Source organism: Halichoerus grypus, chromosome 9 (genome assembly GCF_964656455.1).
Source record: "Halichoerus grypus chromosome 9, mHalGry1.hap1.1, whole genome shotgun sequence".
Lineage (NCBI taxonomy): Eukaryota > Metazoa > Chordata > Mammalia > Carnivora > Phocidae > Halichoerus > Halichoerus grypus.
This window is the reverse complement of record NC_135720.1, coordinates 2,812,638-2,833,789: the sequence shown is the minus strand read 5'-3', so window position 1 is coordinate 2,833,789 and position 21,152 is coordinate 2,812,638. Positions and strand designations below refer to the sequence as shown.

Here is a 21,152-nt window from a genome sequence, read left to right as displayed (position 1 = left end):
ACATCTGCACGATACGGTAGCACTTGTGTGGCTGCGGGCCACGGAAAGATAAACCCACCTCCCCATCCCCAGACCCTCAGTCGAGGGGAGCGCCGCGGGGGTTCTGTTTTTGGGACTTTGGAAGTGCCACACGGAGCCGCGGTCCAGCTGCACGGACCGAAACGCCCTCCCTAGCCCGGGCACCTATGTGGGCACGGTGACCGCTCCGCATCCTGCGCAGACCCAGGAACAAAATTAGTTAGAAATTCCCTAGGGGCAGAGTTTAGTGCCCGACGAGAACACGAGGACCGGTCCAGTTATTGCTAGGTCCCAACAATAGCGTTCGGCTTTAGAAAAACCGGACCGGCTCTCAAATAACTTTCACTCCCTGACATGGGTCTGTGGGTACCGTGCATGTGACAATAGAAAGGGCTCGGGATGGCTCCGCGACCCGCAGCATCCTCCAGGGCGCGGCGGGGACCTGGGTACCTGCGCACACAGAGGCGATGCATTTACCTCGAGTCGACTTAGACTGGAGCTCTTGGAGCGCGACTTCTTGCGCAGGTACACGGAGAAGAACCTGCGCACGGTGAACTTCTTCATGCTCAGGTCCATCGCCCCGCGCCCAGCCGGGAGGAGCCGCAGGCCCGGAGGACGCGCATTCCCGGCGCATCCCAGGCGCGCGGGGTCAGGTCCGAGGGCGGGTGCGCGCCGCCGGGGAGCCCGCCGCGGCGGCCATCGGCGCGGGGCGCGGGCTGCGGGCACAAAGGGCAGGCCGAGCCGGCCACCGCGGCCGGGGCTCCAGCGCACCCTCCTCCCTCCCTCCTCCTCCTCCTCCCCCTCCTCCTCCTCCCGCAGGCTGCGAGGACCAGCCCCAGACAGCCCCGCCCCGCCCTCAGCCACTACCGCCAATCAGTGCCCGCCGCCCCGATGCTCCCTCCTCCTCCTCCCCCTCCTCCTCCTCCCCTGCCCCCTCCTGCTGCTGAGGCTGGTGCTGCCGCTGCGGCCGCCGCCCCGCGAGGACCAGCCCCGGCGGCCCCACCCCACCCCGCCCACAGTCACTACCGCCAATCAGATGCTCCCTCCTCTCCCTCCTCTTCCTCCTCCTGCAGCTGCCGGGGCGGCCGCCGCCCCGCGAGGACCAGCCCCGCCCCGCCCCGCCCTCCGCGACTGCCGCCAATCAGCAACCCCCAACCCAGGCGCTCCCTCCTCCTCCTCCCCCTCCTCCTCCCGCCCCGAGAGGACCAGCGCCGAGCAACCCCGCCCCGCCCCTGCCCCTCCCCCCGCCACTACCACCAATCAGCGCCACCGGCCCACCGCCCCAGGCGCTCCTCCCCGTCCCCCTCCTCCCCCGCCCTCCGAGGACTCCCCGCGCGCGGCCCCGCCCCCCGCCCACACCCCCGCTCGGCGCCCTGGGCGGCGCAGGCCTGACGAGCCCGCGGAGCACGGCTGCGCTGCGCCCCGCGGAGGGTGCGGGCGCCTGCCCTCTGTTCTGCCCCGCTGCCCTGCTGGGCTGTTTTCTAGCTGGGGGGCGGCGTTATGGTGTCCTTCCTTAAAACAGCCACGTACCCACGTTGGCATAATGCTCTTCTGTGCCGAACAAAACTTTTGTTAATTAGCAAACATTTCTGGAAAATGAAACAAAATCCGAGGGGCTCCGTGAGCCTTCGCAGGGCGCTCTGCACCTCTCCTCTTCCCGCCGCGGCCCCGCAGCCCGGGCGCCCGCACCTGGGGTCCATCTGTCACTCCCCGGGGTGAACGGACCCCCACGCGGTCTGGGGAAACCGCCGTTGGCAGTGCTTGGAGAACAAAGACACATCCGTTCTCCATGACCTCCGACTCCATATATAGAAAATCGTCCAAACGGATGACTTACTAGGCCCAGCACCGTGTCCTGAGGCAGGGCTCTCTGAGGCCGGCTGCTGGTTGTAGGGCTGGGGGGGATTTGCCTTAAAGGGAACACATTTTTTTTCCCCCTAGAAAGGCTCACTAGAGGGCTATAGACAGTTCCAGATCTTTGAGCTCCGAGCTCCGAGCAGCTTCTTCCGTTTTACTCTTGTGCAATGTGCACGTGTTGAGTCAATGTTTAAAATAAGGTCAAACAATGTCAGCACAGAAACATTCATGCATATGGTACTGTGTGACAAGATTTGCTCTTTTGCCAGGTAGACTGTGAAAAATCCCAAGTGTCCTGTCATCTGCTCGGCTAAGCCAAAGGTTGCATTAATCCCTGTAAAGGGCTATCTTTGCTAAAGTGAGTAGGGAGGGCGGATGCCCCAAATGAGAACTGACCATTTCACACTGCATCTGGGTCAGGAGGTGAGGTCACATAAGCTCTCTGGGGTTTAATGGATGCCACAGGCCGGGTAGTGGTGAGCGCAGAGTTTAGAGTGGATGCTGGGTGCTGCCACGTCCTTGCTTGGAGAGCCTGAGCACACTGGCCTGTTGTGTGTCCCCATTGTGCATCTCTAAGATAAAAATATGCATGTCAAAACTGGTTCCTGCGGGGCGCCCGGGTGGCTCAGTTGGTTAAGCGACTGCCTTTGGCTCAGGTCATGATCCTGGAGACCCTGGATCGAGTCCACATTGGGCTCCCTGCTCAGCAGGGAATCTGCTTCTCCCTCTGACCCTCCCCCCTCTCATGCTCTCTCTCTTTCCCATTCTCTCTCTCAAATAAATAAATAAAATCTTAAAAAAAAAAAAAAATGGTTCCTGCTTCCCTCAAGGGTTCTGCTGGAAGGGCCATTATCCCTACTCCAGGAAACAGTGTCTTACCCCCAGAGCCTTCCCCTTTTCCTTGGCCCTCACTTGAGGCATCTTGTCTCTAAACAAGTGCAAAGACAGGCCAGGACTAGGCCATGTTGCCGCTCTGGCAGAGAGCAGCTGATGGTCCACAGACACTGGGCTGGTCACCAGCCCCTGGGATGAGGAAGGGGCCAGTTCTAACAAGCTTCACTGGGGGAGATGGGGGCGGGGACTGTATGCCAACTGTACTAGCTCAGGACAAAAGCCTCTGGCAGGCCTAGATCAGGGCTTGTGTTTTACCACAAGAGCATGTTGACCTGGTGTAACAGAATTGGAAAGGAAATGTCTTATGGGGCATTCATGATCCCCCACATTTGAGTGCAACCAAACTGCTCTATTGAACTTGGAGTTTCAAAAGAAAAAAAAAAGCTTTCATATTTTCAACTGTAGAAATAATTTCATTGCTAGAACATTTCTGTTTGCCTTTATCTTTAACCTGGTAAACTAAGTCTATCAAAATCTCTAAAAATCATTTACCACCAGTTCCTGTGCTAATACAATGAATACCTCCAGACCACCAAACCTGCAGTAGATATCAGGGCCCGCTTTCACCTGGGCCTGGATGATCCCTCCCAAATACTGGGGGGGGAAGGGTGAGCTTGTGCCCTGATGGTGGAGAGGGAGGGAGGGAGGCTTGGAGAGAAGACCAAGCTCAGCAGCCCCCTGGTGACCTTGAGTCTTTCCCTGCCTTGAACATGGGAAGCCTGATGCCACGTTCTCTGCTGCTGCCTATAAGCGAGGACTGGCCACATGCGTTCACCTTGGTCCCACGAGTGGTCACGGACACCTCCTGGTGCCTGGTGCCGTGCTCAGCCCTAGGGATACAAAGAAGACTGTGGCACAGCTCCTGACCAGCAGAAGTTCACAGCTGCATGAAGAGAAGGTAAGCGGATAGACAAACACGATGCAGTTTTTATGCAATGAGAAAGAAATGTGTAAGGAAATGCTACGTGTTCAGAGATAAATGAGAAGTTGGTCCTAAGTGGAGGAGGTGGTATTTGGGGTGACCCCTGGGGATAAGGAGCCATTTGTCCTGGGCAGAGGAGGTGGGGTCCCAGCTTGTAGAAGAACAGGGTTACTGAGAATTTAGAACAAAGGGCGTTTCATGATTGATTAATGAAAATTAAAGGTCTATTGAGTCCCCAGGACACCTGAGGCATATAATTTCAGAATTTCAGAAACAATAACTGAGGTCTGGTCCACCTGGAATTCCCCCTTCTTTGAGAACAGAATACGCCCTGGACAGGAAGGAGAGGGTGGCTTTTAGAAGGAAGGTAACTTTGGCAAAATCCGTACTGTCCTTCCTTTCCTTCCACTCGAAGGACCGGGTAGGGGGCTGCCACCTGCTTCGCTTCAAGCCCCACCGTGAGAGTTGTGATTTGCTGCGGACGCAGTTCAGGTCTGAGTTCTAGAGAGCAGGGATGGTCACTGCTCCGGGGAGGCTCAGGAAGCGCTGTTCACTGAATGGACCTATGTTCACAGGACTTGCAGGAGGAAGGGTGCAAGAAGGTTACTTAAAGACCAGGTGTGGCCATGTGATAAAGGGGGCAAGTCTGGGGGCCTCTGAGATGCTGTCTGGAGCAGAAGTGTGCAGCACCAGGCCCAGGGCTGAGGGAAGAATTCTAGATCCTGTAAGTGCGTGCAGACCGGATAGGGGGTCTCCAGCTGCAGTAACCCCAGAAGAAGACAAGACAGCTCTCCATGAGAAAAAGGGTCAGAGTGAGGCCACCTGTGTGCAGACCAGCTCCAGTGAGTCTGTTCTCTCCCCGTATCTCCTCCCCTCCCACTCTGACCCTGGCAGGAACCCAGCACCCTCCCAGCGGGACACATCCTCAAGCTGGGCAAAGAGACTGTGCGTCTGGCCAGTCCGTAGGACTGGAAATACTAATTTCTTAATCAAGTATTTAAAACTGAAAACAAACATGATTGTCTGTTATTCAGGAGTGGGAAGAAAAAACTATGCAAATTGATGTGGTTCCCCGTCATTCACTCTGATAAGTACTGAAAGGTGTGTTTCGAGCCGTGTTTGGTCAACAAACCAGTTACAAGTTACAACGAACCAGTTATAAGTCAAGAATGGTGTCCAGCTTCCCTTTACAGCAGTGAGGGCCTCAGAGGACGGAAGTCACTTGCCCAGTGGGGGTCCCGCAGGGTGGCACCCTCAGTGCGAGGTGGACGGAAATAACCCCCCTTGCAGACCAGGGCTCGTGATTGAGCACTGGCACTAACCAGAGAGGAGCAGGAGGGCGAGAATGACCCCCCCAAGCATCCATGCGCACAGCCCCTCCGTACACAGGCCCGCGGCCCCCATGCACCCCCGTGTCATCTGAAAACAGCAACAAAAGCTCCAGTGGTCTTGACTACTTCTTACCCGAGGTGCCTCGCGGAAACACGCAGCTGTGCTCTCTAGAGAAATCCACATTAAACCCAGGCTTCCGAGAATTCCCCCAGACGCGGTCCCGGTCCCTGCTCGCTCCACGCCCAGGGCACCAGCGCCAGCGAAGCTGGCAGGACCGCTGCCCGCGGGACCGGACGCGAACTCCGCCTGCAGCATTTATCGGATGTAGAATGTAAGACGACAGAAGAATGAACAAGACAGCCCGGGAAATGCGCCCGTGGGGTGCTGGGCATGTGTGCGAGCCTCAGAGAGCAGACCCGCCCGAGCGGCGGGAGGCGGGGAGCTGGCTGCGTGGGGTGCGACCCGAGGCTGCTCCATGGGACGCACATCGGATGTGAAATATCCGAATTCTATCCACTGTCCCCACTGTGACTTGACCTTTCCTGAAACTCTGAGCCTCTAGAACAGGGTTCTCAAGTGGGGCTGACTTTGTCCCCCAGGGGGACACTTGGCAATGTCTGGAGACAGGTGTGGTTGTCACGGCGGGGGGGGGGGGAGGGAGGGATGCTAAGGAGGCAGGGGTGGGGTACAGCGCACAGGACAGCCCCTCTGCGTCCGAAATGCCCGAGGGCCGAGTCTGAGAACTGTGGTGAGGTCAGCGCCGGAGGGGTGGGGCGGGGGTGGGAACCTGTGCTCCTTCCTCACGAGGTTGTCACCTACAAATGTGGCACTTCTGTGCAGTTAAAGCAAAATGTGGAAGTGCTCTGCAAATCGTAAACTGCTCACCAAAGTTGTTATTTGCTAAAATCCTAGAGTTTCACACAGAAAGCTACTGACATGACTGGGGAAGGAGTAGACCCCCAATTCTAGAATTTTTATCTGAAAGCTCCCTGTTAAACTATATTGTCCCCTTTCGGCACAACCGTTTACCCCGCGGCCCAAACTGGGAGGCAAGAATTACATTCACTTCTGGCGCTTCTTTATTCCCGAAGTCTACCGACGCACAGAGCCTTGTTGGTGCGACTTTCTCGGTATTTTTCACATCTCCCCTTCTTTCCAGCCCTGCTCTCGGGGACATGGTTTGGGCCCCATCAGTTCCTGTCAGAATACAGTAATTTCCGGCTAGATGCCATCCCTCACAACCCATCCACTGTCCTGCTACTAAAAAGATCTTTCTAGAAGCAAACCGGGTCAAGTGACCCCATGCACCACAGGTGTCCAGGTCGTCCAGGAGAAGCGCAAACTCCAGAGCGGAGCAGGTGTGCTGTTCTTGGTCACCATTCCCTCTCCTCACCGTCTGCCCTCCTTCCTGCCCCAGAGCTCAGGCTGGGCCACGCTGACACACTACGTGAAGATGGGCTTCCCGTGTCCACCACACGGGGGTGCTGTGGTCACTGCCCGGGTGGGCTGCCCGTGTCCACCACACGGGGGTGCGGTGGTCACTGCCCGGGATGCCCGCCTGCCTCCACCCACTGGCATCGCCTCCCTCCCCCTTCACGGCACAGGGCCATGTCGCTCCCGAGAAACCTACCCAAACCCCTCCACGCTGCAGGCTGCGTGAGGGTGCCTTCCCCAGGCTCCCCGTTTACTCACAGCACCAGACGATGACTCTCGGCTTCTCTGCCTGCCTCTCTCACCAACGAGGAAACACACAGGACAGCCCCCGTCTGCAACCCTTCCTATGTTTGTGTAAAGGGGTTTTATGGTGACTACTTTCAGAGATCGGCTGGTTACCAAGAGCTGGGTCATTTCTACTATTTCATCTGTATAACATACTTAAAAAAACTGCGGAATGGACGCAGTGAACCCCATCTTATGAGGCTCAAGGAGCTGAGCCTACTGCCTAAACTTACACAGATGAAAGTGTCCAAGCACGATCTGCCTGTCTGTGAGTGCACGGCAACGTGTCTGGAATTCTACTAGGTGTGTATCAAAAGAAATCAAAGGGGGCGCCTGGGTGGCTCAGTTGGTTAAGCGACTGCCTTTGGCTCAGGTCATGATCCTGGAGTCCCGGGATCGAGTCCCACATCGGGCTCCCTGCTCAGTAGGGAGTCTGCTTCTCCCTCTGACCCTCCTCCCTCTCGTGCTCTCTCTCATTCTCTCTCTCGCAAATAAAAAAAAAAAAATTAAAAAAAACAAAAAAACAAAAAAACAAAACAAAACAAAAGAAATCAAAGAAGGGAGAGGCAACCAAGAGGGTGACAGGCTAAGATCCTCATTTCCCTAGACAATTACACGTGGTCAAGAAATGCCATGAGGCCAACATCCTGTGGACAGAGTGTCTCACAGACAGAAGTCCGGGCGGTGGCCTCCACAGGCCTCCTCGTGGGTGTGGGGACAGATGCTGGGAGTGCCTTGGTGCATAATGACTGGGTCTTCTTGTTAAAGGTCACTTTACTCACGAGACAACACAGGGACACCAAAGGGAGGCTTATTACATGAAATAGCATTGAGAGCCAAGGGACCCTAGCGTGTGGCCAAGAGAAGAACTCTGAAAACATTTCATGTAGAGGCGAAAATGTGCTTGGTCTTTTCTACTCATCAACAGAGGAGGGGCAAAAGGACCATTCTTTATTGGGAGGTGACAGCATCGGTAGAACCTCTGGGTTTGACCCTACTGGTGTTTCCATGTTGTTTGTTATGGGTTGAATTATGTCCTTTTCTAAAAAGATACATCGAAGTCCTGACCCCCAGCCTCTAGAATGTGACCTTATTTGAAAACAGGGCTGTTGCAGATGTCATTAGTTAGGATGAGGGCATATGGGAGTAGGGTGGGCTCTAATCCAATGTGACGGGTGTCCTTGTAGGAAGGCCATGTGACAACAGAGGCAGAAATTGGAGCGCTGCAGCCACCGGTCCAGGCGCGTCACGGCCACCACCGGCACACAGAAGAGGTGAGAAAGAAGCCCCCTACACGTGTCGGGGGGCGTGGCCCTCAGCACCTCGATCTCAGACCTCTGGCTTCCAGAAGTGTGAGACAACAAATACGTGCAGTGTCCAGCCACCCGTCTGCTGTGCTATGTTCTACAGCCCAAGGAGACGAACACACACACTTCTCATTCCACGGCTGTGACGGTGAGCTTCCGTGAGGAAGACAGCCAGCGAGCAGGCATCCGAGTGAACGGAGCATTTGGTCCAACAGTATGTGAGAAAACCTGATCGTGAACAGAGACAGGGGGGCTTTTTCTTGTCAGTCCGAGCCTACACATAAATTACAGAGGAACGTTAAGAGGAAGGGAGTTAGCAGGAAAGAGGAAACAGGTGAAAACTATAGCAGGAAGAGTTTCTGTAACTTAAAAAGGGAAAAAAAAAATCCTCAAAATAGAAATGCCCCTCAAGACCTGGAATGGGTACAAAGGAGAATGTATAATCTCTGCCAGAAGTTTTTCTTAGCAAAAAATACTCATCTTTTAAACAATAATTCATAGACATCTATAGCATTCCAAACACAAAATACTTCTGTTAGAGATGGGAACTAGATGAACACATAAAAGAAATTCTCAGAGACACTGAAAGCTACAGGCTTTAATCCCCCGGGATATAGTCCCTGTGGTGCATCCTTCTCATCAGAGAACCTCAAGAGGAGGCTGGGGTGGGGGCGGGGGTGTCATTCTTGGTCATGTGACGGATTACGTATGCAGAGGGAGCCTTCCACAGACACATAAAAATGCTAGGTAGAACGAGAAGAATATCCTCTTTTTTAAAGCATGGCTGATCTAATAGTAATTAGGGGAACACAAATGTAGGCAAAAACTGAGGATAAGAAGATATGCCCTAAGAGGAAGTGATGTTTGTCCTGGAGTCTGATGTCAATTCCTGTAGTCCAGACCTGAGTTTCAGAAGGGTCTGGAAAACGGGACCTGGAGAGAGCCTGGGGCAGTGCAGGGTGGGAGGTCAGGTCAGAGCCACTCTGCTGAAAATCATGGTCCCCATAGAGCAGACTGTAGGGGGAAAGCGGGGAGAGCCTCACTCTGGGAGGAGACTTTCTTATTCAGGTGTGAGCTCTGGAAATGGCACAGGACAGAGTTCCTCCTGTCAGCCTCCTGCAGCTCATAGGCCAGTTCCAGGCCAAAATTCACACTACCAGCCTGAAAAACCCCAAGCCAGACATTTACTTTTTAATGGTCTCAGATTGCAGCATCCTGAGGACCAGGCAGAAGCAAATACAAGTACTCTGGAGGAACTATTTTAAACATGTCTCAAAGCTTAAACAGAGAACATTCTAAGGAACATAACTTGCAATCATAAATTGCTACAAACACAAGGAAATAGCTACCATGAGCAAGAGTCAGCAGAGATAAGCAGAATCAGACCTGCAAAGATAGAGAGGTTGAAATTTTTGTATAAATAGTATAAAATATGTTTAACATGTTTAGAACACAAAAAGAAAGATGGAAAGCATTACAAGGAAACTAGAGATTACAAAAGATGAAGCAGATTTGTTAACATAAGCAGACCTTTAAAAATTAAACTGCAGTGATTTAAACTAAGAACTCAATAGATAAAGAGCAGTTTAGACAAAGCCCAAGAAATAAGTAGTTAATAAAGGAGAAGTTAGATTGGATGATAACTGACAGAGTGCAAACAGGAAAGTCAAAAAGACAAGAAATATGAAAGCCCGTGTAAGATACATGGAAGACAGGGGGAGAAAAATCCAGTGTGTGAGTCTTACAGTGAGAGAAAAACAAACAGATACTCACTATTCAAAGAGGTGAGCCAACGGTTGAGAATTTTTCAGAGTTGATAAAATACGCCAATCCTCATATTTATGAAGCTCCCCAAATCCCAAGGAGGATTAAATAAAAAGAAATCCATCCCTAAATACATATTCAACCTGCAGAAGGCTTCTTCCAAGCAACCAGAAGACAGGTTTTCTACAAATGAATGTTAGTTAGAATGTCATCGGACATCCTAGTGGCATTGTTGGAAGGCACAGAAGGGCGGAATAATAAGTAAACGGTGCTGAGGGAAAACAATTATAACTTCAGCGTCTCTACCTTGCAAAATATCTTTCAAGAATAAGGGCAAAATTGGGGCACCTGGGTGGCTCAGTCGTTAAGCGTCTGCCTTCGGCTCAGGTCATGGTCCCAGGGTCCTGGGATCAAGCCCCACATGGGGCTCCCTGCTCGGCGGGAAGCCTGCTTCTCCCTCTCCCACTCCCCCTGCTTGTGTTCCCTCTCTCGCTGTGTCTCTCTCTGTCAAATAAATAAATAAAATCTTAAAAAAAAAGGGGGGGGGGCGCCTGGGTGGCTCAGTCGTTAAGCGTCTGCCTTCGGCTCGGGTCATGATCCCAGGTCCTGGGATCGAGCCCCGCATCGGGCTCCCTGCTCAGTGGGAAGCCTGCTTCTCCCTCTCCCACTCCCCCTGCTTGTGTTCCCTCTCTCGCTGTCTCATTCTCTCTGTCAAATAAATAAATAAAATCTTAAAAAAAAAAAAGAAGAAGGGCAAAATAAAGACACTTCCAGATCAACAACCTGAGAAATTTGACTGACAATGACACTTATGGGTAAAGCTAAACACTTAGGAACTGCATAAAAAAAAAAAGTCAAAGTATTGCACTATGTGTGGACTTCCATGGAGTTAGAAATGAAATCTTGATTTAAATAGCAGCATATACAGCAGGATGGTAATTAGAGTTAACGTCTAATGTCTGGTTGAGAGTGCGGCCACCATGGGCCCCGAGTGTCTCTGCATTCTCTATTCGTTCTTGCTGAGTAGGTGAAAACATAAGGCGCTGCCCACTCTTAACCTGGCCGTTTCTCAGGATTGTTCTGGCAGAAAGCATCCTTGAGGGATGAAGTCATGTTTTTCTCCAAGACAAAGAGCAGGCTTGCTACCACTTGTTATAAAACACCAGGTCCCCCAAGCTCCGTGTTTCTCAACAGGGATTCACTTTCACTGCGAGCATGGTATCTATCTGCCCCCCACGCCAATGTCCCCTTGGAACTTGGGGGAAAGGAAACCTATGCCAATATGGTATCCATACCACTTTCTATTCCTTGCATAATAAAGTCCTTTCTTTCTGATCCCTGAAGCTTATGTCTTCTTCCACAAAAAGTAATAGGCTAATTGGTTTGTAAGTAAGGCAAAATCAAACTAAACCATACACAAACTAAAAGGGTAGAAATAAATAAAAGTATATAAGAAATTACAATCAATGTTAGTGGGCTAAACTCTCCAGTTAAAATACAAAGAGTGCTACATTGGTTTAAAATAAATTTAGTTGGGGCACCTGGGTGGCTCAGTCAGTTGAGCATCCAATTCTTGGTTTTGACTCAGGTCATGATTTCAGGGTCGTGAGACAGAGCCCCACAACAGGCTCTGTGCTTGGTGGGGAGTCTGCTTGAGATTCTCTCGCTCTCCCTCTGCCCCTTCTCCCATTTGCACTCTCTCGTTCTCTAAAAATAAACAAATAAATCTTTAAAAAAATAAAACAAGTTTAGTTATAGAGACATGTCTAAAGCAAGAGACATAGAAAGTTTCAAATGAAAGCATGACACAAGATATATTGTGCAAATACTACTGAAAAGAACGCTGATAAAGCAACATTAAAGCCATACAAATTACACAACAATTTGAAGATATAAAATCACTACATATTGATGAAAGTTTCAATTCACAGGGAAGATTCAATAATTCTAAACTTGTATGCACCATATAATACACTTTCAAAATATACTAATCAAAAATTGAGAGAACCAAGAGGAAAAATTAACAAATCCATTATCATGTGGGAAGTTCTTAACATATCTCTCAATAAATGATAAATCAAGCAGAAAAACAAAATTAAGTATTTAAATAATACATTTGGGAAAGTTAACCTAAGGAACATATATAGTACTCACTCAATATCCAGCCACTTTACAATCCTCATATCAGACAAATTAGATTTTAAACCAAAGACTATAATAAGAGATGAGGAAGGACACTATATCATACTTAAAGGGTCTATCCAACAAGAAGATCTAACAATTGTAAATATCTATGCCCCTAACATGGGAGCAGCCAATTATATAAGCCAATTAATAACAAAAGCAAAGAAACACATCAACAACAATACAATAATAGTGGGGGACTTTAACACCCCCCTCACTGAAATGGACAGATCATCTAAGCAAAAGATCAATAAGGAAATAAAGACTTTAAATGACACACTGGACCAAATGGACTTCACAGATCTATTCAGAACATTCCATCCCAAAGCAACAGAGTACACATTCTTCTCTAGTGCCCATGGAACATTCTCCAGAATAGATCACATCCTAGGTCACAAATCAGGTCTCAACCGTACCAAAAGATTGGGATCATTCCCTGCATATTTTCAGACCACAATGCTTTGAAACTAGAACTCAGTCACAAGAGGAAAGTCGGAAAGAACTCAAATACATGGAAGCTAAAGAGCATCCTACTAAAGAATGAATGGGTCAACCAGGAAATTAAAGAAGAATTTAAAAAATTCATGGAAACAAATGAAAATGAAAACACAACTGTTCAAAATCTTTGGGATACAGCAAAGGCAGTCCTAAGAGGAAAGTATATAGCAATACAAGCCTTTCTCAAGAAACAAGAAAGGTCTCAAATATACAACCTAACCCTACACCTAAAGGAGCTGGAGAGAGAACAGCAAATAAAGCCTAAACCCAGCAGGAGAAGAGAAATAATAAAGATCAGAGCAGAAATCAATGAAATAGAAACCAAAAGAACAGTAGAACAGATCAACGAAATAAGGAGCTGGTTCTTTGAAAGAATTAACAAGATTGATAAACCCCTGGCCAGACTTATCAAAAAGAAAAGAGAAATGACCCAAATCAACAAAATCATGAATGAAAGAGGAGAGATCACAACCAACACCAAAGAAATACAAACAATTATAAGAACATATTATGAGCAACTCTATGCCAGCAAATTAGATAATCTGGACGAAATGGATGCATTCCTAGAGATGTATCAACTACCAAAACTGAATCAGGAAGAAATAGAAAACCTGAACAGACCCATAACCACTAAGGAAATTGAAGCAGTCATCAGAAATCTCCCAACAAACAAAAGCCCAGGGCCAGATGGCTTCCCAGGGGAATTCTACCAAACATTTAAAGAAGAATTAATACCTATTCTTCTGAAACTGTTCCAAAAATAGAAATGGAAGGAAAACTTCCAAACTCGTTTTATGAGGCCACCATTACCTTGATCCCCAAACCAGACAAAGACCCCATCAAAAAGGAGAATTGCAGACCAATATCCTTGATGAACACGTATGCAAAAATTCTCACCAAAATACTAGCCAATAGGATCCAACAGTACATTAAAAGGATTATTCACCATGACCAAGTGGGATTTATCCCTGGGCTGCAAGGTTGGTTCAACATCCGCAAATCAATCAATACGATACAATACATTAATAAAAGAAAGAACAAGAACCATATGATCCTCTCAATAGATGCAGAAAAAGCATCTGACAAAGTACAGCATCCTTTCTTGATCAAAACTCTTCAGAGTATAGGCATAGAGGGTACATACCTCAATATCATAAAAGCCATCTATGAAAAACCCACAGCGAATATCATTCTCAATGGGGAAAAACTGAGAGCTTTCCCCCTAAGGTCAGGAACGCGGCAGGGATGTCCACTATCACCACTGCTATTCAACATAGCATTAGAAGTCCTAGCCACAGCAATCAGACAACAAAAAGCAATAAAAGGCATCCAAATTGGCAAAGAAGAAATCAAACTCTCACTGTTTGCAGATGATATGACACTTTATGTGGAAAACCCAAAAGACTCCACCCCAAAACTGCTAGAACTCATATAGGAATTCAGTAAAATGGCAGGATATAAAATCAATGCACAGAAATCAGTGGCATTCCTATACACCAACAACAAGACAGAAGAAAGAGAAATTAAGGAGTCGATCCCATTTACAATTGAACCAAAACCATAAGATACCTAGGAATAAATCTAACCAAAGAGGCAAAGACTCTGTACTCAGAAAACTATAAAATACTCATGAAAGAAATTGAGGAAGACACAATGAAATGGAAAAACGTTCCATGCTCATGGATTGGAAGAACAAATATTGTGAAGATGTCAATGCTACCTAGAGCAATCTACACATTCAATGCAATCTCCATCAAAATACCATCCACTTTTTTCAAAGAAATGGAACAAATAATCCTAAAATTTGTATGGAACCAGAAAAGACCTCGAATAGCCAGAGGAATATTGAAAAAGAAAAGCAAAGCTGGCGGCATCACAATTCCGGACTTCCACCTCTATTACAAAGCTGTCTTCATCAAGACAGTATGGTACTGGCACAAAAACAGACACATAGATCAATGGAACAGAATAGAGAGCCCAGAAATGGACCCTCAACTCTATGGTCAACTAATCTTCGACAAAGCAGGGAAGAATGTCCAATGGAAAAAAGACAGTCTCTTCAACAAATGGTGTTGGGAAAATTGGACAGCCACATGCAGAAGAATGAAACTGGACCATTTCCTTACACCACACACAAAAATAGACTCAAAATGGTTGAAAGACCTAAATGTGAGACAGGAGTCCATCAACATCCTAAAGGAGAACACAGGCAGCAACCTCTTTGACCTCAGCCGCAGCAACTTCTTCCTAGAAACATCGCCAAAGGCAAGGGAAGCAAGGGCAAAAATGAACTATTGGGATTTCATCAAGATAAAAAGCTTTTGCACAGCAAAAGAAACAGTCAACAAAACCAAAAGACAACCGACAGAATGGGAGGAGATATTTGCAAATGACATATCAGATAAAGGGCTAGTATCCAAAATCTATAAAGAACTTCTTAAACTCAACACCCAAAGAACAAATGATCCAATCAAGAAATGGGCAGAAGACATGAACAGACATTTTTCCAAAGAAGACATCCAAATGGCCAACAGACACGTGAAAAAAGTGCTCAACATCGCTTGGCATCAGGGAAATCCAAATCAAAACTTCCATGAGATATCACCTCACACCAGTCAGAATGGCTAAAATTAACAAGTCAGGAAACTTGACTCTGGAAAACAGTATGGAGGTTCTTCAAAAAGTTGAAAATAGAGCTACCATACGATCCAGCAATTGCACTACTGGGTATTTACCCCAAAGATACAAATGTAGGGATCCGAAGGGGTACGTGCACCCTGATGTTTATAGCAGCAATGTCCACAATAGCCAAACTGTGGAAAGAGCCAAGATGTCCATCAACAGATGAATGGATAAAGAAGAGGTGGTATATATATACAATGGAATATTATGCAGCCATCAAAAGGAATGAGATCTTGCCATTTGCAATGACGTGGATGGACCTGGAGGGTATTATGCTGAGCGAAATAAGTCAATCAGAGAAAGACATATATCATATGACCTCACTGATATGAGGAATTCTTAATCTCAGGAAACAAACTGAGGGTTGCTGGAGTGGTGGGGGGTGGGAGGGATGGGGTGGCTGGGTGATAGACATTGGGGAGGGTATGTGCTCTGGTGAGTGCTGTGAAGTGTGCAAGACTGTTGAATCATAGATCTGTACCTCTGAAGCAAATAATACATTATATGTTAAAAAAAAAAAAAAAAGAAGATAGCAGGAGGGGAAGAATGAAGCGGGGGGAAATCAGAGGGGGAGACGAACCATGAGAGACTATGGACTCTGAAAAACAAACAGGATTCTAGAGGGAAGGGGGGTGGGAGGATGGATTAGCCCGGTGATGGGTATTAAAGAGGGCACGTTGTGCATGGAGCACTGGGTGTTATATGCAAACAATGAATCATGGAACACTACATCAAAAACTAATGATGTAATGTGTGGTGATTAACATAACATAATAAAAAAAAATATCCAGCCACTTTAGACTATGCATTCTCTCCAAGTACAAATGGAATATGTACAAAAATTGGCCATATGGTAATCTAGGCCACAAAGCACACAGATTAGTAAATTATCTAAAAAATAGTCATACTGTTGTTACCATATAGATTGATTTTTCTTGCTATACCATACAGATCACTTTTACTTTATCACTTAACAATCCTATATGATTGGAAATTTTAAAAATACAATCTTAATAACTTATATAATTTATATAATATTGTATTGTAATATATATGTATTATTATACAAATTATAGTAAAGATTGGAGATTATTTGGATTTGAGAGATTTAAAGAAAGACTACTTTTCAATCTCTGTGGGATGGTATTAAGTTAAAATTTAGAGGTGTGTCTATAGCATCAAATGCTTCTGTTAGAAAGAAGTCTAAAATATTAATATATAACTCAAAGAATTGGGGGGGAAATCCCCAGGAGAATAAACCCAAGGAAAGTAGAAGAAAGAAAATAATAAAAATAAGAATCAAAATTAATGAGAGAAAAAAACCAAGATACAATAAAGAAGACAAATTCAAAAGTGTATTTTGAAAAAAACTGAAAAAAGTGATACGTTTTGGCAAGAATCATCGGTTAAAAAGGAGACGGCACTAGTAAATACTTAGGAATGGGAAGGGGTCCAGCTTAAGGGACAGCAGAGATGAAGGGAATCATCAGAGTCGATTATAAACAACTTCAGGGCCATAAATTTGAAGACATGGGTGAGATGGACAAATTCTAGGAAAACATAACTTAAGAAAAGTGACTCAAGGAAAAGTAAAAATCTTGCAGGTTTTAGAATTAGTTAACAAATCCAGCCAGCAGTTAATAATCTTTCCACAAAGAAAAGACTAGTCCCAGGGAGTTTTATAGGTGAGTTTCATCACCTCCTCATCCATTCATCTGTCTCCAAACGTAATTACAACCTTGGGAACTCTTTTCCAGAAACCACACAATGAGGGAACGCTGTTCAGTGCATTACATGGGCCAGCGCAACTCTGATGTCAAAGCAGATGGGGACAGCTTACTGGGGATTCGCACTTGTGAAAAAATATGTATTCTAAAGCAAAATATTAGCCACTTGAAGCTAACAACTATAAGAAGGGCAATTTATCATGACAAAGAATAAAATTTGGAGAGAAAAACTATTATTCATAGAATATGTTTGGCTATATGAAAAAAATCTACAAAAATCTTGGACAAATTATTCAAATTAAGGGAATTCGGTAAAGCTGCCACCAATAAGATTCATGAGCAAAACTTACTGCATTTTTATGCATTAGCAGAGGTTAGAAAATGCAGTTATAGAATGATACTATTTAAAATACAACTACAATAAGTTTTAAATCATCATTAAATATTTAATTATAAAACTATTGAATAATATTAAAGGACATTTATAGAAAATGGAGAGACAACCAATGCTTAAGGGAAAAAAAACACAAAGTAAAAGTATCCTCAAAATTCTGAGAAAGTAAGTTCTCTCCAAGTTGAGAAATAATTTGGTTCCAAAGAGAATGCTGGGATTGTCTGGTGCAACTTGACAAGATAACTCTACCAGTTTTATGGGAGAACAAAAGGTCAAGAATAAGCAACACAGCTTTGAAGAATAACACGTTGAGAGGGGCTCTCCCGACCAGAGGTCAAGGTTGAGCACAGGGCCTTCATCTGGTGATTAATCACTGACCCGAGGAACTGTCAGTGAGGCCTCGGGACAGCAGGAAACGGAACAGGACACATGCCCCCGTGGACAGGAACGGACACCGGCAGAGGCTTCAGGAGACACTCATCACGTTTTGACACCAATCTCAGACCTATTTCCAGAGGCTACCTCTTGCCTGCAAACGCAAGCAAGGCTGCTGGTGTCCACCCAGCTCGACAGGACTGACCTCCTACCTCAGCTCCCAGCCACCCCATCGGGAGCAACCCCACGCTCCTTCACCAAGATTAGAGTCCTCCTCCAATACCAGTTCTCCAGGGACGCTTTCCAGGAACCCCCAGGCAGATGCTCGGAAGGTGAGAGGAATTACTTGGAGTGGAACACCGGGGTCTATGTGTGATCATTTGATTAGTGCTTTTATTCTACTGGACCAGAGACTCTGTGAGGGCAGAGCTGTGTCTGTTTTGCAAACCACCCCACACAGTGCCTGCCATGATGGTGTGAGTTAGTATTTGCTGAACAGAGAGATGAGTGGCAGACAGACAGACGGCACCCATGCTTTTCGGCACAGTGTGCTTTGTGACGAAGGAGAGTGTAGATGAAGATTGATTTATAAAACCCTGCCCCCTCCCCGCCCCTCCCTCTTCCTCCCTTTCAGTCAGTAACTGGACATCACCTTGGTTAACTGAGGGGCCAAATCAGTCAGTAACCAGAAATCGTATTTTTAGGGATGGAAGGACATACGACATATACTATTTAAAAAAAAGAATTCTTTATAGGGAACAGATGTTAGAGTCACAATGCTACATCCTGAAGTCCAGTGCTGTGACGGCCACATCTCTGAGCCAACAAGTGCCTCATTTTCTGTGCCCGCTCCCCAGCCCACGACATCACGGCTTCCCGTGATTCTTGTGCTTGCACTTCCTTCCCAGGAAGCCTGGCTGGAGCATCTGGGGGGCTCGCAGGAAGCCTGAGACTCCAGTCCCCCCACCACGTGTTGGGGAGCCCCGGCTTCAGTGAGATCCCTCTCAGGGAGGATCAGGCTTGGCTTGCAAACATGGAAGTACACTGCAAAGACATTTTTGCTGGGAAATATTTTAAGTCACGGACTTAAAATTTAAAAAACAAAGAAGTTACAGTCTGGGATTTTGTCACATCTGTGTAGTATTAATATGATGGGTGTTATGGTTCATGTCCCCCCAAAAATATATATTAAAGTCCAGATACACAAACCTATGAATATGACCTTATTTTTGGAACAGTCTTTGCAAATGCAATCAGATTAAGATGAGGTTGTAACTGGATTTGCATGGGCCCTAAACCAACATGTTGGTCATCTTTATAAGAAGAGACGCCCGCGCACAGAGCACCCCATGAAGCCAGAGACAGAGACTGGCCTGATGCATCCCCATCTACACACCAGGGACGCCAAGGATCGCCGGCAGCTCCGGGAGCTGGAGAGGCCTGGGACAGGCTCTGCTCTTGCCATACCCTGCCCTGCAGATGCCCTGATTTTGGGGCTGGGGCAGGAGCGGGGTATGGTGAGAGCTGGGGTGGGGGTGGGGCTCACAGGGATAACGTCTTTGGGGTGAGCGCTGGTGTGAGAAGCCTTTGTCCCATGTCCCAGGAGATCCCACCAAGGGGAGGGCCAGTGTGGTGCCAGTGAGCCCAGGACGCACCCGGGGCGGGGCAGGGGCTCTCCCTCTGTGCGACACAACATCCAGAATGAAATCAGACTGCACCCTGACTGGGTTTTGCTCCCACCTGGCAGGGGTGTCGAGATTGATGCCTGCGGCCTGCGGGCCGCGGCGCTGAACTGGGGTCTGTCTGCTCTCAGTGCAGAAACATGGCGCGAGGTGTGGGCGGGGCCCCTGCCTCTGGATCACAGCTGGACAGTCTCCGTGCGCAGCGAGGGCCTGGGAGGCGTCTGAGCACAGGCAGGTCTGTCCCCACACACGGCAGATGGTGGCTCCAACGTGTACAGCACGCTGTGGGCCGGGCCACACTGCCGTTTGGAAGTGTTTTCAAAAGTCAAGGCTGGTCAGGCCCCTCTTTGTCTACAGATTCAATGGCTGTCCATACTTTCTGGGATAAAGACCGAGTCCCTTGAGTGGACCCCACAAGGCCCCCAGTGCCTCTCCAACGTCTTTCTAGTCTACCCAGGACAAAAGCCCTTCCCTACAGCTGTCCTGCCTTACTCTAGCCATACACAGTGGTTTTTTGTTTTTTGTTTTTTAAATAACACCTTGAGTTAGCCAATTTCCTTTAAGGCTTCATTTAAGGGCCACCTTCTCTGGGAAATTTTTTTTTATAGCATAACGTACGCGCCTCCATCACACACTCCACAACTACCCTAATCGTCCACTCGCATTCACGTGACTGGACAGAGAGCCACTTGAGAGTAGAAGCTATGTCTCATCTGACTAGGAGGCAACTGCTGGGGGAGAGATGTTTGAGTCATGGGTCTTGATAGAACGAACGAGTGAATTCATGTATTCGTGGACCAAGGATTCCCATGCAGGGACTCACCATCTGAGTATTTTCACCAACCACCTTTTGCAGTTAACTTGTAAGTATTTCCAGCTCCAACGGCCCTGAATAGCTCGAATGTTGTAATTCCAATTGTCTGCTGGGTGGCCTTTATGGACGTCACTCCAGGCTGGATTTCCTCCAGCACCTGCATCCCATCCAGAGGTCCCTACCTTGGGAACGGCGCCACACCGTCTGTTTCCTGATCACTTAGCCCTCAGACCCGGACGTGGGTGCCTGCACTGGAAACATCATCCCCTTCCCTCTTCACCAGCTCTTGGGCATTCTACTGACTGTCAGGTCCTGTGGAATTCACCTGTGCCACGCCTCCCAGATCCCCTGTCCCTCCACTGCCTCTCCCGCCAGGTCTCAGCTCTCCTGGTGAGCTCCTTCCTTCATCCTGACTTCGCTCCTGTCGACACACCACAGCAGACTGGCGCCCCTTCCCTCTGTGCTGCCCGGGGCTACCTTCGCTCTATTCCACCTGCCATTTGAAACACTCATTGTTCGCAGCACATGCGCACACACACAGGACTAGTACTCAGCCATGAAAAAGAATGAGATTGTGCCATTTGCGACAACATGGATGGACCTAGAGGCATTACACTAAGTGAAATAAGACAGAGGAAGACAAATACTATATGATTTCACTTATATGTAGGATCTAAAAAACAAAACAAATGGACAAATAAAAGAAAAAGACGCATAAATACAGAGAATGAACTGATGGTTGCCAGAGGGGTGGGGGGATGGGCAGAATGGGTGGAGGGGAGTGGGGGACACAGGCTTCCGGTTATGGCATGAGTAGGTCATGGGGATGAAAGGCACAGGCTGGGGAATATAGTCACTGGCTTCGTCACAGTGTTGTGTGGTTGTGTGGTGACGGATGGCAGCTACCCTGGTGGTGAGCACAGACTTGCTGAACCGCTACGTGCACACCTGTAACTAATGTAACATCATGTGTCAACCATACA

General features: G+C 47.7%; 1 protein-coding gene across 10 annotated transcripts in view; it reads right to left on the bottom strand.

Annotated features, from left to right (window-relative positions):
• RPS6KA2 (ribosomal protein S6 kinase A2) overlaps positions 1–21,152 on the bottom strand; it is a 344,404-nt gene that overhangs the window by 161,451 nt on the left and 161,801 nt on the right. The window contains exon 1 of one of the 10 annotated variants that reach the window (XM_078054479.1): positions 496–806. The exons of the other annotated variants lie outside the window; for them this stretch is intronic. Within the exon in view, the coding sequence (XP_077910605.1) occupies positions 496–594 (99 nt within the window). The 5' untranslated portion in view covers positions 595–806. Of the gene's footprint in view, positions 1–495; positions 807–21,152 lie in introns of those variants that run through there. 10 annotated transcript variants of the gene reach the window in all.